The 15,631-nt window shown below is 41.2% G+C and overlaps 1 protein-coding gene across 6 annotated transcripts; it reads right to left on the reverse strand.

Moving 5' to 3' along the window:
- Positions 1–808: 808 nt before the first annotated feature.
- Positions 809–14,810, reverse strand: SNRPD1 (small nuclear ribonucleoprotein D1 polypeptide). 6 transcript variants are annotated; one of them, XM_061169670.1, is made up of 6 exons: positions 11,024–11,198; positions 9,758–9,801; positions 5,713–5,789; positions 4,018–4,209; positions 1,360–1,464; positions 809–1,195 (listed from the first exon to the last, which is right to left on the reverse strand). In XM_061169670.1, exons 3-5 carry the CDS (start codon positions 5,780–5,782, stop codon positions 1,388–1,390), a joined length of 339 nt encoding a protein of 112 aa, XP_061025653.1. In that variant the 5' UTR covers positions 5,783–5,789; positions 9,758–9,801; positions 11,024–11,198; the 3' UTR covers positions 809–1,195; positions 1,360–1,387. The 6 variants fall into 6 exon arrangements, with proteins under 6 accessions (XP_061025653.1, XP_061025654.1, XP_061025652.1 ...); XM_061169671.1 differs by lacking the exons at positions 9,758–9,801; positions 11,024–11,198 and adding an exon at positions 14,606–14,810; XM_061169669.1 differs by lacking the exon at positions 9,758–9,801 and having other exon boundaries at positions 809–1,175; positions 1,356–1,464; positions 11,024–11,197.
- Between the last annotated feature and the right edge of the window lie 821 nt (positions 14,811–15,631).

The following is a 15,631-nucleotide window of genomic DNA, read 5'->3' on the forward strand; positions in this document are numbered from 1 at the left end:
CAACCAAGCCTGTGCGCCACAACTACTGAGCCTGCGCTCTAGAGCCCGCGAGCCACAACTACTGAGCCTGCGAGCCACAACTACTGAAGCCCACGCACCCTAGAGCCCGTGCTCTGCAACGAGAAGCCACTGCAATGATAAGTCCATGCACCACCATGAACAGTAGTCCCCGCTCGCCACAACTAGAGAAAGCCTGCGTGCAGCAACGAAGACCCAACGCAGCCAAAAATAAAATTAAAAAAAACAACCCCCCCCCAAACTATATTCTATTAAGAACCTATTAAAAAAGTAAAACAGGGACTTCCCTGGCTTAAGATGCCTCAATTCAAATGCAGGGGGCATGGGTTCAATCCCTAGTCAGGGAACTAGGATCCCACATGCCCTGCGGTGCGGCCAAAAAAAAAGTAAAATAAAACCAAAAAAACCATTAACAATGACAACAAAAGCAATGACTCCTTAATTTAGAAGATGATCATCACCTTTTACTAAGAACCTAAGTCTCCATGGAATAAAACTCAGGAAAGGAGAATCAATTTTAGACCTCATTCCATAGGACTTTAGTTTCTGAAGTACCAAAAAGAACTTTTTTCACTTGTAGGAAGGTTCCACAGAATGGAGTCAAGGTAAAACAATAAAACGCGTAGTCAGGGTGGGAGGGAGGGAGACGCAAGAGGGAAGAGATATGGGAACATATGTATAACTGATTCACTCTGTTATAAAGCAGAAACTAACACACCATTGTAAAGCAATTATACTCCAATAAAGATGTTAAAAAAACAAAACAAAAAAAACGCATAGTCAGTGCATGTGATATAAAAAGGTGTATATTCTACATATATTCATAAAAGAAATATTTTAGTTCAAAAAATTAAAAGCCTGATCTAAGATTGGAATTATTCTGGGACTGCCTAGTAGTAATGCTTAGCTCTTATTGTGTTTGTATCATGAATATATATATGAACTATTAAAACTTAATACGATATAGTCAATAGACAACTCTGTCCTACATTTATGTTTATTAAAAACTGCCACAAACAAACAAAGCCTGTACAAAAAGCAGCCAGGGCATCGATCACTTTAAAACCATAACCTTGAGAGAGACAATTTGCTTAGGACTCCACCATCTTCTAACTTAGCCACGTAGTCTTCCTCTGCCACGTCTTCTTCTTCTTCGTCTGTCATAAACAAACAAAACCTGTACAAAAAATATCCCATAGCACCTATCACTTTGAAACAGTAATCTTGAGAGACATTATCGCTTAGGACCCCCTCTTCCTCTGCCCTGGCCATGTCTTCTTCCTCTTCCTCGCCTGCCATAAACAAACAAAACCTGTACAAAAAATATCCCATAATACCTACTACTTCGAAATAGTAGTCTTGAGAGATATTATCGCCTAGGACCCCCTCTTCCTCTGCCTCGGCCACGTCCTCTTCCTCTTCCTCGGCCTCGGCCTCTTCCTGCAACTGAGCGAAGAGAAAAACAAAGTAAAGGAAATTGTCTTCTGTGCTGATGTTACCTGGCCACCACAAACAGCACCTACAGTAAAGAAAAGTTTAATTCAGCTTCTCTCAAATGTAACCTCAGTCACCCTTTCCCAACAGTTTACCATACAGAACCAAGAATTGCTGGCCTACTAATACCCTAATATTTGTTTCATTTGACTTTATTTACTGAGAAATTCATCAAGTTTTAAAATATTTTTTCTTTGTATCGTGCCTCAAATTCACCACAAAATAAAATACAAATGATTTGAACCTCACACAAGATGAAAAAGATATAACACTAACGGAACAGAACACAAACACTATGCATCAGATGTTTCTGTTACTGTATAGAATCCAAGTTAGTTAATTCATGCCAAGAAAACTTAAAACATATTACATCAAATAAAAACTTCCTGACTTTTCAGAATCTTAAGTCATCTGATCCAATCATAACCTAGTACTTTAATCCAGTAGCAATATCCTTGTTACCTGGTCATCCTAGCTCTGAACTTTTCATTTTCAGACATCTATGAATATTTAAAAATCTTGACATTTCTACCAATTGTTCCTAGTCTTACCATTCAAAGCAACAGAGTAAGTCTAGCACTTCTCTCAAAACAAGGCAGATTAACCCCATTTATCTCCAATTCCCTCTGAAGTACTATTCATGATAGAAAAGGAATAAAAATGGCAAATATCCATAAGGGGGAAAAAACAAACGCAGAAAAAACACAGTGGTTGAAAGATTTTAACAAATTTTTTAAGTCAGAAAATAGACTGAGAACTACAAATGTTTAGTAAAGGAAGAATAACTTCTAAAAGACCTAGGACCTTGGAAGCCAGGGGTGAGATGATGAGGCAGGGGGCTGAAAACGGGGGGGGGGGGGAAGGTTGACAATCCTTATGCAGAGCAGTAGATTGGCTAGTCCTCTTCCCCACCTTGCAAAGCTAGTGATTATTTCCCTGACAGGTAGGTAGGAAAGAAAAGATAAAATTAACCCAAAGACCTTGAGGCAGAAAGGCTTCGGATTTGAAAACACTTGCAAAGTGGATGGCAGCAAAAGTCACAGAGCTGGAGGGAAGGAACAGGGGGATCAAGTCAGTGTTTTTCAAGCTATGTGTTACAACCTGAATTTTTTTTTTTTTTTAACTGAAAGAGAATAGGATAGGAAGCTTAAGGGCATCTGCATGTATTAAGACTAAATAATTCTTCCTGAAGCTTTTGTTTCATTTATATGTATGAATAGGTCATGATGCAAAGTACAATATATTTCTTAGTGTGAGTAGAAGGAAAAGTCTCAAAATCATTGTGTTTAATATCAGCCCCTTTCTCCTGCCCTTCTCCTGTAATGCTGGCTGCCAGACATATGTCTCCCACAGTAGGTGACTAGAATCTTTTTCTGAGAAAACCAGCTCCAGAAAAGACTTCCAGATCCTGAAATTTTAGGTCTCCTCAGTAGAGAAGCCAACTTACTTTGAACCCACCCTCTAAGGAGTCCAGCCTCCATTCCCAAAAGTTCTCTTTTCAGAGTCCTTCTTAAACAACAGATGGCCAAAATGCAAGATACTATAGTAAAACCTTCAACATAAAGACCAAACTAAGAGATCAAATAAAAAGAGAAACCAGAGAAAACAACACCAAGTACAGAATAAAAGACAAAGAGAGAGGAAAAATAAAAGACTCAGAAGGAATCAGTCAGAAGACCCAATTATTAAGAATTCCAGGAAGAAAGAACAGAACGAGCAAAACAGAAGAAATTTATCAACGTTACACAAGTAAATTTCTTAGCTCTAAATGGCAAGAATATCCATACTGAAAGGGTCCACCAAGTACCCAGAACAACAGTGGACAAAATGCTAAGTCATTAAGAAATTTCAGAATAGCAGGAATAATGAGTCAATCTCTGGGCTTCCCTAGTGGCGCAGTGGTTAAGAACCCGCCTGCCAATGCAGGGGACACGGGTTCGATCCCTGGTTCGGGAAGATCCCACAGGCCTCGGAGCAACTAAGCCTGTGCACCACAACTACTGAGCCTGCGCTCTAGAGCCCGCGAGCCATAACTACTGAGCCCGCATGCTACAACTACTGAAGCCTGCACGCCTAGAGGCCGTGCTCCACAACAAGAGAAAACACTGCAATGAGAAGCCCGCACACCACAATGAAGAGTAGCCCCTGCTCGCAGCAACTAGAGAAAGCCCGCGCGCAGCAACGAAGACCCAGTGCAGCCAAAAATAAATAAATATAAATAAATAAATTTATTAAAAAAAAAAAGACTCAATCTCCAAATCTTTCAAAGTGTGCAGGGATTAGGGGACCAGGCCATGCACAAAGGGACAGGAAGTAAGAACAACATCAGTCTTTTGAATAGCACTACCAGGAACTGTAAGAAACACTATATGTACTCATGGTAAGTAGAGGCAATTAAAACAAACTAACCAACCCGTGTTGTTTGCAAATATAAACATATTTTGAATAGCGAATTAGGGTATAAATACGCCAGACACAAAAATGTTTATAATCCTTTAAACTTACCAGCTTCCCTTTTCTTAGACTTCACCTTCGGTTCAACATCCACGAGAAGTGTATCCAGAGGTAAGCTGTCTGGCAGAATAAAATATCGAATGTTATTTCCTCGAATACTCAGTGTTTCCAGCTGTACAGGTTCTCTGTTCTTCAGGGTCATTTTCACAGCTTTAAGATGTGTATTCATGCTGACATCTACACCTGGAGGGAAAAAAGAGGGCAGTTATTAGCATAATAAGGAAGGCAACCAATTAATCTACCAAGCCACTGTTAGTACCATGTTACAGAGGAGTATTATCTGTTCTACAACTGGTAATGATGTCAGTATAAATCAGAAATCTTTCCTTCACTAGATTTTTCCTTAGCTTGTTGTTTACTAACCTTCTGTACTCTTCTTTCCCAAAATTAATAGACTTTTGATACATTCCATCTTGTTGGGGAACTTGATACAACGAGGGAGAGGGGAAAAAAATCCAAAAGATTTATGATCTCTTTCTATGTTCCAGGAACTGCATGCTAAGGCATTTTAGTTTAATCCTCAATGTCCTTATGGTAGATAGTATGATTATCCCTATTATGAGGACTAAAATATATATTCAGGATATAAGAAACTTGAAACAGTGGTTGTCAGTGGGGGAGGGAATTGGATTTTTACTAGATTTTGCTCCCCCAATTTACTAAATTTTCCTCCTGGGACATCATTTATTAAGTGCCTACTGTATGTGAGGCAAACCTTACATTACATTACTTTTTGAGTGTCTTCCACCACTAGATTTTGAATTCCTAACAAGCAGGAAGAACACTCTGCCTTCCTCTACAACATGCAACACACAGCTCAGAAAAGAGCAGACTAAATCACTGTTTAAAATCACGGAATTTTAACAGGACAGAAATTACATTTCCTCAGATACGATCAGACCTTAAACTATACAGATTTCCTTTCATAGCAATTGGTGTTGCAAAGTTCTAGCAGACTCACAAATATTATCAGTTTAATACTATATATTTCTCTTGTTTACTGAGATGCTGGATCTACATGTTAAAAAATTATTTATAAATTTACAATTTAAATATTTCAGAGAGTAGAATGGTACCATATGCTAAGATAGCATTTTCTTTCATCAATTCTTTTAAAAATTTGCCCTTTTTTGGGGTAGCAGCTACTATTAGTGAAGAATCACGGTGGCTTTAAATGTAAAACTACATATCATACATACAACATCATCAAAGAGTTAGACAGCTAAGAAAAAAGACAAATGTAATACTCTAATATGTTATGCTTAGATAAAATTATGGTTCTTCATCACCCCCATCCCATTTCCCACATATTTTTTTACCCAGGATAATCAGACATGGAAACCCCATCCTCTGTCTTCAAGGACTTTACAATCTAACAGGGGTCACAAAATTCTGATACAAGTAATATGTGTTTTGGAAGATGCAACATTCCAGGGGATACGTACAGGCAAAAGTAGAAAAGGCATAAAGCAGAAAAACAGCGGTCACACATAGGATAAGCTGGGGAATCCAGTCTGGTCTTAGCACAAGAACTTAAGGTGAGGCTTAAATAAGGTCAATGAAATAATCCAGACAAAAGGAATGAGATTTGTACTATATAAAACATTCATAAACCAAAGAATTCTGGCCTGCTGGTGAAAGAGATAGGAAATAAAAAGTGTTATAAACGCAGTCCAACCTCCATACCTGTGATTGTTCCATGGACCTGTGTTCCATTCTTTAATTCAATGGTTACAGTTTCGTGACTCAATTTCATCAAAAATCTATAAAGACAATAGGAATAAAATGATAAATTTTCACTTTTAACACTTCAAAAACATGTTTATTAAGCCAAAGAGTGAAATTTCTAGATGCTGAAAACCTACTATGGACGCTATCTGCACCAATTCCTGTTAATAGCTTGCATAACAATTTCAGCTTTCCTTGAATGATACCCTTAACATTTATGAAAGAGCACAGTAACAGAAATTGTCACTTGGACATTTCTGATGCTCTAAGCCATTATACAGCTTAACCTCTGATCCACGCATATAGATCCTGAAGTCACTATAAGCCACAAAACTGAAATCAAGAAATTACATGGATAAAAGTGCTCAAAAAACACAAGCTTCCAATTATAAGATAGTAAGTACTGGAGATATAATGTACATGACGGCTATAGTTAATACTGCTGTATGGTATATCTGAAAACTGCTAAGAGACTAGATCCTGAAAGTTCTCAGGAAAAAAAAGCCATTTTTTTCTTTTCTTTTGTATACATATGAGATGATGAATGTTAACAAACTTACTGTGGTGATCATTTCACAGCTTATGTAAGTCAAGTCATTATCCTGTACACCTTAAACTTAGTGTTGTATGTCAATTATATCTCAATGAAACTGAAAAAAATGATACATTATAATTGGTATTAAAAGATTATACACTTACTGTATGTGTATAAATAAGGTAAAAGTCTCCTTTTCTAACCCTCCTCCAGGTATGTGGGGATATTCTAGACCATTTTATATGCAAACATAAGCATTTACATAAAATTTACTTTTACAGAAACTGGGCCATACTATAATGGCCTCTGTAACTTTTAGTTCTCATTTAGCATTTAGAAACATTTATGCAAACCCCCACCAAATTCATTTATGCAAATCCTCACCAACACTAATTGTCACCAATCTTTTTTTGGTCAATTTGATAGGGGAAAAAAGGCAATTTGCTTTTCCCTATCACTTGTTGAATAATTCTTCATGAATATAGGAAATCTGTATTTCTTCTGTTAATTTCCTATTCACGTTATTCACGACTCCAATTAGGTCGAATTCTTCTTTTATTTTCTATCAGTTTGCCACAGCAATTCAAGTTCATGGTTTTCTTTAGCCATACAATTTTTTTTCATTTTTATGTTGTTAAATTTATGAATCCTTCTTGGGTATGTAATTTGTTTAGAAAGATGATTCCCATCCCAAGATTATAAGAAGTCTCTTATTTTCTTCTACTGTTATATTTAGAGTTTTAATCCACCTGGAATTCATCTCTTTTCTGTGCAACGTGAGGTAGGAAGCTGCCTTTATGATTTTCCCAAGTTGGATAGCCAGGTGCCTCAATAACGTTTACTGAATAGTCATCCATTCCTCTCTTCATCTATTCTTCTGTTCTCCAACTTTTTATTATGAAATATTGCAGAGGAAGCTGACGGGTTCACACACTATGAAAATGTTACCATTTGTGTGTGCCCCTCCCCCCCACTTACACTGTCACCATATTATCTGAAAGTAAACTGCAGTCACTTCAGCATGCATTTCCTCATGAGGACCTTCCCCCACATAACCATAACACCGCAATCACATCTAGGAAAGTGAACAATAATCCTACAATATGATCTAATATACAACTCATATTCAAAATTTCTGGTCTATAGTATGTACTTTCTATACCCTATCACACTAAATGTAGGATTACCTACTTTCCCCCCAACTAGTCTATCCTTGAGGTTAAGGATCATGAACTTTATATCTAATCCTGGATTGTAACAGGCACTGAATAAGTTGGCTAAAATGTTTCAATGATTAAAGGGAAATCAGCCTTAAAATACAACGTTTTAAGTGGTATAGACAGCCATCAAAAAAGGGGAAATTACTTGGTCTTGCATAAAGCAAGTCCCAAACTTGTTCTCATATAAAGAAAAAACTGTGTGTTGAATCCCTTCCCTTTCCATATTTGCTGTCAAGAAAAAAAAGTCTCTCTTAATGAATTGGTAATGCTTTATTTCACCAGATAAAAATTCTTTAACTTAGCTCAAATTTAATATAACTATATTAGCCTAGAATTTTCACCTAATGGTTTCTTTCCATTATCAATTTAAAACTTGTTTTTACTTTAATTGTCCAAGCCAGTAATAACTTCTACTTTTATAAAATTTCTTTCAAATCATTTTTAGGAACAGGCAGGATTCAAGTAAAAATAAAATACTTTATTAATCAAGCAGTCTACCATATGGAAATAAAAGGAAAACCAGCAAGTAAGAAAACCTCTGAAACAATTAAAATACATTTTATCAAGTCCAAGGATATTTCTTTGATAAATAATATTTATCATTATATATTATCTGGTAGTCCCTGTGCTTGGTAATGAGGATTAAAAATGAGTAAGACTACGCCCCCAAGGAGCTCAATGTCTAGAAGGAAGAACAGACACATAAAAGATTTTTTTTAAAGTAATTACGTAAATTTAAATCACAATGGAGATATGCACAGGTTTTTACCATAAATATAATGTAGCATGGGTAGGAAGGAGTCAGATCTTAGTGGACTTCTAGTAAGAAGTCTGAAAATTGGAAATATGCAGCAAAGAGAGACAAGAGCAAAGATATAGTAAGAAACAGCACAAGGTACACGGAAATTATAGGTATTACTGTTGGAATACTAAGTCCAAGAAAATGTGTAGGGAAGAGGTTCCTTTCATGGAATGCCCAAGCTCTGTTGAAGAATTCCCCTAGGAGACCTACTGAAGGGTTTTCATCAATGCAGTGGCGTGCCACATCGGAAGACAAATTAGGCGGCTAGAGCAATAGATAGATTAAAGTAATCAAGACATAGGAACTACAAATAGATCAATGAAACAGAACAGAATCCAGAAGTTCACTATCCAGGCAGCAGTTTGGGTTTCACAGGTGCATACATTTTTCAAAATTGGGAAATGCACACTGAATTTCACTGTATGAGATATTTACTTTAAGAAGTGAGATTAAAGAACACAGGTGGGAAGAAAAGGGAGCCTGAACAGCTTAGTGGTGTCAACTGGAGTGGCAAGGAAGGTGTACTGAGGGCAGGAGAAATAAACACAGTTATCCGAGCCCAGGAACCAAGCAAATTCAAATTATTTTCTGATGAATCCTTCACTACCTGAATTCTTTCCGCTTACTGTAACTTAAGATATTCAGATAATACTCAAATATTCAGATAAAATGGTATCCTTCAGTACAGCACTGAAATGGTATCCAAACTCACACTATTAAATTCAAAAATCAAAGCGAACAGGATAGTGAAAGATACTTATATTAGGTAGGTAAATTTGCCAAAACCTGGCACCTTATCAGATTATCAGGATTATCAAGAGGAAGAAGTCAAAGGTGACTCCCAGGTTTTTGGTTAGGGAGACAGTATAACAGTGTCACCAACTGAGATACAGAAATAACAAAGTCAACCAAAACCGCAAACCAGTTAGACACCCATTTTTCCTGGCGTAAAATACATTCTCCAGTTATTAGAAATTTTTTTTCTATAGTGTAAGACACAGAATAGGATTCAGTACAGCCATTAAAATTCATAGGAAAATTCCGTCACAACACGGACTATCTTTAAATGAGACAAACTGATTCCAAAGAGTATGACATAAAACTTAACTACAGATTCAGACTGGCAGGTATTGAGAAATTGAAAAAATAAACTTTAAATTCTGAGATGTTTCCCCCCAAAGTTATACTTCAAATAAAAATGGACTAAGTCTTCCAGTTATAAGATAAATAAGTATTAGGGATGTAATGTACAACATGATAAATATAATTAACACTGCTATATGTTATATATGAAAGTTAAGAAAGTAAATCTTGAGTCCGCATCACAGGAAAAAAAATTTTGTCTATTTCTTTAATTTTGTACCTATATGAGATGATGGATGCTCACTAAACTTATTGTGTTAATCACTTCGTGATGGATGTAAATCAAATAACTATGCCGTATACCTTAAAGTTATACAGTGCCGTACGCCAATTACATCTCAATAAAACTGTAAGAAAAAAAACGGACAAAAAGTTAACCTTAAATGCCCTCTCTACAAACACCACCCTGAATATAACAAAGAGGATTTTATATGTTATTTCAAACATACTACAAACGATCTACTTGTCTACCTTCACCACAAAACATAAAGCTCCACCAAGGCAGGGACTCTGTCTTGAAAAAAAGAAAAAAAAGAATACATTATGAGAGCACAGTGTAACAGGTGCCCAATAACACTGACAATCCTTGACTGAACAGACAAGAAACTAGCTAAGCTAGTTTGTAACCGCCGGCTGGGTTATTAGAAACCTCTGCAGGCTCTCAGCCTCAAGGAAAAAACACCAAAACCCAATCTATTTGCAAGTAGTTTAGAATGAATTGCTCCCATCAGTAAACAAGTCTTCAGTAGGCTCAGCTAACCGGCCAAATTTAAACACAGAAATGAACAAGAAATCTCTATTATCTGTGTAATCAGTCAAAAAATACAGAAATGAGATTCTGTCCCACGTTGGGAGACTTTTCCTAAAGCAAAGTCCTATTTTAAGGGGAAATGTCGGTTGAATAACATTAAGTCTAGTGAGTAACAACAAGAGGGGAAAAACACACTAAAAAAAACAACTTACGGAGTCAAAAGTCCATCCCTGATTTGAAACATTTCGGAATTGGGTTTCATTATTTCCAGATAAACTCCTGCAGCTTCTAAGTACTCTTCTAAGTGCGGTGGTAGGTTCATCGCGAAAAACGCATTAACTTAAACTACTTACGCAGTTGTATTTTTATGTCTCCCACATTCTCAGGGAGCGTGGACCTAGTTATATTTGCCGGCTCCTGAGGGCTGAGACGAGCCAGAAACGCAACCTAGACTAGAGCACAAGTTCTACTCAAAATGAAAGTCGGTAAGAAACCGGGAGTAAGAGCTTGTAAGCCTGGCGTTGCACCTCTAAGGCCTCGAAGACTCTGTGTGGGAAAACATGGCCCAGCCTTTACCTCCACTTCTTGGAAGATAACGGGGGATCCCCGCGCGACCCAGTCTGAAGCCCGGGCCCGAGCGGCCGCGGCGGCGCGGCCAAGATGGGACGGGAGCGGCGGGCGCCGGAGGCCGTAAGCAGGCCGCGCGCACACGCGGCTTTCGCGCCTCCAGCCTCTGGGGCAGTCCAGCCTCCCGCTCCCGGCCCACACCGTCCAGACCGTCCCCTCACAGTCCTCACCCCGCCTGGTCACCTCCTCACCTCACGAGCTTCATCCTAGCGGCGCCGTCACCCTTTCAGTCCGAGAGCGCACAAAACCCGAAAACCGAGCGCCGACCGGCTACGAATATGAATGGCCGGAAACACTCCCAGGGTTCCGACGTAAAGACCGCGCGTACCGCTGCGGACGCACGGCGGAAACGCCGAGACCACCCTTGAGCTACTCCCTTCCGGCCGTGAGGAGCGCCACTGCGGCCCCTGGCGGCTGGATGTGTGCCTTGCAACTGCTGAGGCGGTTTAGGGCTGCTTTAGGAGGAAATTTCCGGTAAGAGGGAAATTTGAAGAGATTAAATCCCATTAGCGGGCATGGCTGGGCTCCGTGTATTAAGCAGCACGAAATTTACTCCTTAATGAAAGGAAGTTCTGGGAGAAGTCCAGAGGATCACGCTAACTCTGCTCCAACACCAGGAACCTCAACATTATTTAACGTGCCTGAAGAAAATCACACTTTTTTTTTTTTAATGTCAACTTTTTTAAAATTTAATTTTATTTATTTTTGGCTGCGTTGGGTCTTTGTTGCTGCGCACGGGCTTTCTCTAGTGGCGAGTGGGGGCTACTCTTCGTTGTGGTGCGCGGGCTTCTCATTGCGGTGGCTTCTCTTGTTGTGGCGCACGGGCTCTAGAGCGCAGGCTCAGTAGTTGTGGCGCATGGGCTTAGTTACTCCGCAGCATGTGGGATCTTCCTGGACCAGGGCTCAAACCCGTGTGCCCTGCATTGGCAGGCGGATTCTTAACCACTGCGCCACCAGGGAAGCCCAGAAAAATCACACCATTTAACTGATTATTTTCACTTTAAATTCTGGTCACAAACCTCAAAAGGGTTCCCCACAGTGCCCAGAGATCCAGAGATCGTGTTATGCTTCTCTAATGGATACTTTCTCCTTTAGCCTAGGTGATCTCCTCCAAAACTATGGCTTTAATTTGTATCTCCAGCTTGGACTTCATCGCTGGTCATCAGAATTCTTGAATGTTGTGAGGCAATTCTCATCAAACATTAATGTGCATAGGACTCAGCTGGAGGAAATATTAGAATGAAAATTCTGATTCCGTTGGTATGGGGTCTGAAATTCTGCACTTCTAACAAGCCTTCAGTTGATGAAGATGCCCCTAGTCCATGGATCTCAATCTGAGTAGCAAGACTGTAATGGACATATGTGTGCTGCCTTCTCAACATCTATCCCCCTGTCTTCCTAACAGTTCCTAATAATCTCCTGGTGATCCAATGTGGACAAAATTGCTATAATTTTTCTTTGTTTTTATTTTTTAGCTTGAAAATTTTTTAGGATTTTTACATAGTATAAAATTTCTCATAGTATAAAACTGTCAAGAGTCCTGAAATAAAGTCAGCAAGAATGGAGCAACAAAGGAAAAGCCTTTATTTGCTGCTAGCAGGAGGGTCAGTCTGAAAGTGAGACTACTCTGTCTTCTTGGAGTTAACTGAGGTTTTATATATTACAGGCATTTAGATTGGTCATAAGAAAGAAAAGGAACAAGGAAATGAGAATGCAACATGTGGGGCAATAAACTATTTCATCATTAGTTTTTAGAAGTAGATGTCTTAATGATAAGCATGCGCAAAAAAGTACATTCTGCAATTTGGAGTGAGCAAGGAAAGCAAACAATTTAAACAAATCCAGATTACATTCACAATTTTAAGTTTGGCAAAAGAATTTACAAGTAGGGGCTTATGTTTCTTGTGTAGGGTTCTGAAAAAGAACTTCACAAATTTACAGAACCATAATGTTCAGCACCAAGATGCATCATTTAGGCCACAGCATTTGTTTTTAGCATGTGCACATGGCAAAAGATGAACCAATCACAGCTCTCCCCCCCGGGGACTTTCTCAGGAGCTCTCAGGAATGGAAGCCTCTCTTTTTACTAGGATAAATTCGCTGTGAGCTTATATGATCTTTGAAAGCTCAGTCAAGCAAGATAATTTATTCACTGGATCATGATTATTTTTTAGTAGACAACAAATCAAATGACCCAACTCTGAAGTGTATAATACAGTATTGTAAAAGCAAACTATTTTATATTTTCACAGCATGCTTCAACACCTGATTGTATTCAGTTTTAGAAAAGAAAACCTAGAACAAATTGCACAGGAATTATACATCAAATATGAATTCCTTATGTATCAAAAATAAATACATATGATTTCATATGGTGTGACATTTGTAAGGATTCCAACGCTCCTGATTGTGGCCAATACAAGTATAGTGGAATAGATCACTCAGAAGCAGAGGCCCTGGGACTTCCCTGGTGGTCCAGTGGTTAAGACTCCATGCTCCCAATGCAGGGGGCCCAGGTACCATCCCTGGTCAGGGAACGAGATCTCGCATGCAGCAGCTAAAAGATCCCGCATGCTGCAACTAAGACCAGATGCAGGCAAATAAATAAATATTAAAAAAAAAAAAAAAAAAGAAAAGCAGAGGCCCATTTTTTGGAAATGGAAACTTGTAAATATGATTTGTGTATGTGTGTATGCCAGAATTTGAGTTACTACAGATAAAGTGGTTTACAAAGAGAGATCCCACCAATTGTCTGACAATCTGAAGGTGAAGGCAAATATAGGTCAGATATTCTATCAACAGTAGATAACCAGCTTTAATCAGGTTGGCAGTCTACTCCTGAGTTTTTCCCCAATTCAAGCCGTTTGGTATATGCCATTAAAGTATATTGTTGACCCCTGAACAACTCCGGCGTTAGGGGCACAGAGCCTCTGCTCAGTGGAAAATCCATGCATAACTTACAGTCGCCCCTCCATATCCCCAGTCCCACATCCTCCGATTCAACGAACCAGTTGATGATGATTGTTTAGTACTTTAGTACTTACTACTGAAAAAAAAAAAATCCCCGTATAACTGGACTTGTTTAAACTTGTGTCGAACAAGGGACAAATGAATGTATCAGGCACTGGGGATGGGCGGGGGGGAAGACAGGTTTTTGCCATAACACAAGCTATGGTGATGTGACCAATGGCTTCACCCACCAATACTTCTCATTTTGTTTTTTAAACCACAGAGCCTCCCAAAACTGAACTGACAGGCAGCTCAATAAAGTTTTGTGGAAGATGTATTCTCATAAAAACATCAGGCTTCGTAAACTTAGAGCACATTTTGGCTGGACTTGGCTTCAAAAAAGGAGGGACGTAAGAGGAGAACCTCTCTTCAGATTCTCAAGGGCAAGAGCGCCCATTTACCCATCCTCACAGTTCTGCAAATGAGGAAAGAGTAGCACAGAGGGCGTGTTCAAAAGCAGGGTAGAACCAAGAATCCTAGTGCGAGAACCCTGGATTCTATCTTTAGAGGTCTCTAAGAGTCAAAGCTTTGAACACCCGCCATGACTAAACGTGGTGGAACTTTCTACAATTTCTTGTCGACTCTTGTGCTCTGATGCCCAGGGAGGAAAGTGTGCAAGGAGACGCTGAAGCCCTGCATTTTGGGGAGGCGCTGGAGTGCAGTGCCGGGAAGGAGAGAGAAGGGTCAATCGCCTACCCTTTTCTTTACATTGGCCCCTGTCGAAGATTAGAGGTATCTGAACTGGAAGTCGCAGAGAGCAGTACCTGCAACCAACAGAAGAACCGATGGCGACGGATTTTCAAGACAAACCACCACCGCTGGGGGCGTGGGTGGCTTTACTCCAAGAGACGAGCGGGGAAAGGGAAGCGTCTGCCGCTCGCCGGAGAGGCGCCCACCCGCGGTGCGCGCACGCGAGGCCTCCCACCGCGCCTGCGCTGCGGTCCGACGCTGGCTCGTCTTTCCCCGACGCCCAGCAGTCCGGGCCGGGGTGAAAAACTGCGTGACACGCAACTAGCGTGGCGGCCATCTTCATCTTCTGGGCACGTCAGCTGAGCCGGTTCAGGCAAAAAAGGAGCGTTGCGCAAGCGCGCCCAAGACGGTCCCAGGTAACTCCCATCTGACCGGCGAGGCGTAGCCATCGTCGCCGGAAGTTTGGCGTTTCTGCGCCGCGGGAGAGGCGGCGGTGGCGGCAGAGGCGGCGGTGGCGGCAGAAGCGGCTGTGGCGGCAGAAGCAGCTGAGTGTCTCCCGATACCCGGATGTGAGGCGGTTTGCTAGCTCTCGTCGGACCCTCGGCCGGGAGCGAGGAAGGTACGGTAGCGTCCCGACCGCCCCGCCGCCCGCTGTCGCGTCGCTAGCGTCCTCGCCTCCCTGTTGCCAGCCCCTCCGGAGAGCCGGACGCTTCTCCCCCTTCCTGTCCGCCCCTCTGTGTCGTGCTGCCTCGCACGCCCTTCCTACTCCTCGGGTCCCGGCTCCTGGCGCCCCTGGGAGGGAGTGGGCGGCTTGGAGGCGCGGTCGCCTGAGGCAGGTAACCAAGCTGCGCGGCTCGGCTGCCCGGTCGCCGCATCACCTGCTGCGGCCCGCTGGGTGGTCAGCGGTAGTAAGGGGCCGTGGCCGAGGACGGGGTCAGGCCGGGGCTCCCAGGCGGCCGCGCGGGCTTCCGGAGCCCCCGAGGTGGCGTGCAGCCATTGCGGCGGCCGGGGAGGTGTCGGCGCCGGCCCGCAGGTAGCCCGGCCTCGTCCCCACCCCCGGCGTCTTTCCTTCCGTGCGTCTCCCCCGAACCCGCCGTTCC

Source organism: Eubalaena glacialis, chromosome 15, assembly GCF_028564815.1.
Source record: "Eubalaena glacialis isolate mEubGla1 chromosome 15, mEubGla1.1.hap2.+ XY, whole genome shotgun sequence".
Lineage (NCBI taxonomy): Eukaryota > Metazoa > Chordata > Mammalia > Artiodactyla > Balaenidae > Eubalaena > Eubalaena glacialis.

Excerpts from the sequence above, each read along its gene's own strand:
- SNRPD1 (XM_061169669.1), bottom strand. Across the intron at positions 4,210-5,712 it reads GGTCCATGGAACAATCACAG|GTGTAGATGTCAGCATGAAT; the intron begins GTATGGAGGTTG and ends TTTTCCCTCCAG. Across the intron at positions 1,465-4,017 it reads GTCTAAGAAAAGGGAAGCTG|TTGCAGGAAGAGGCCGAGGC; the intron begins GTAAGTTTAAAG and ends CTCTTCGCTCAG.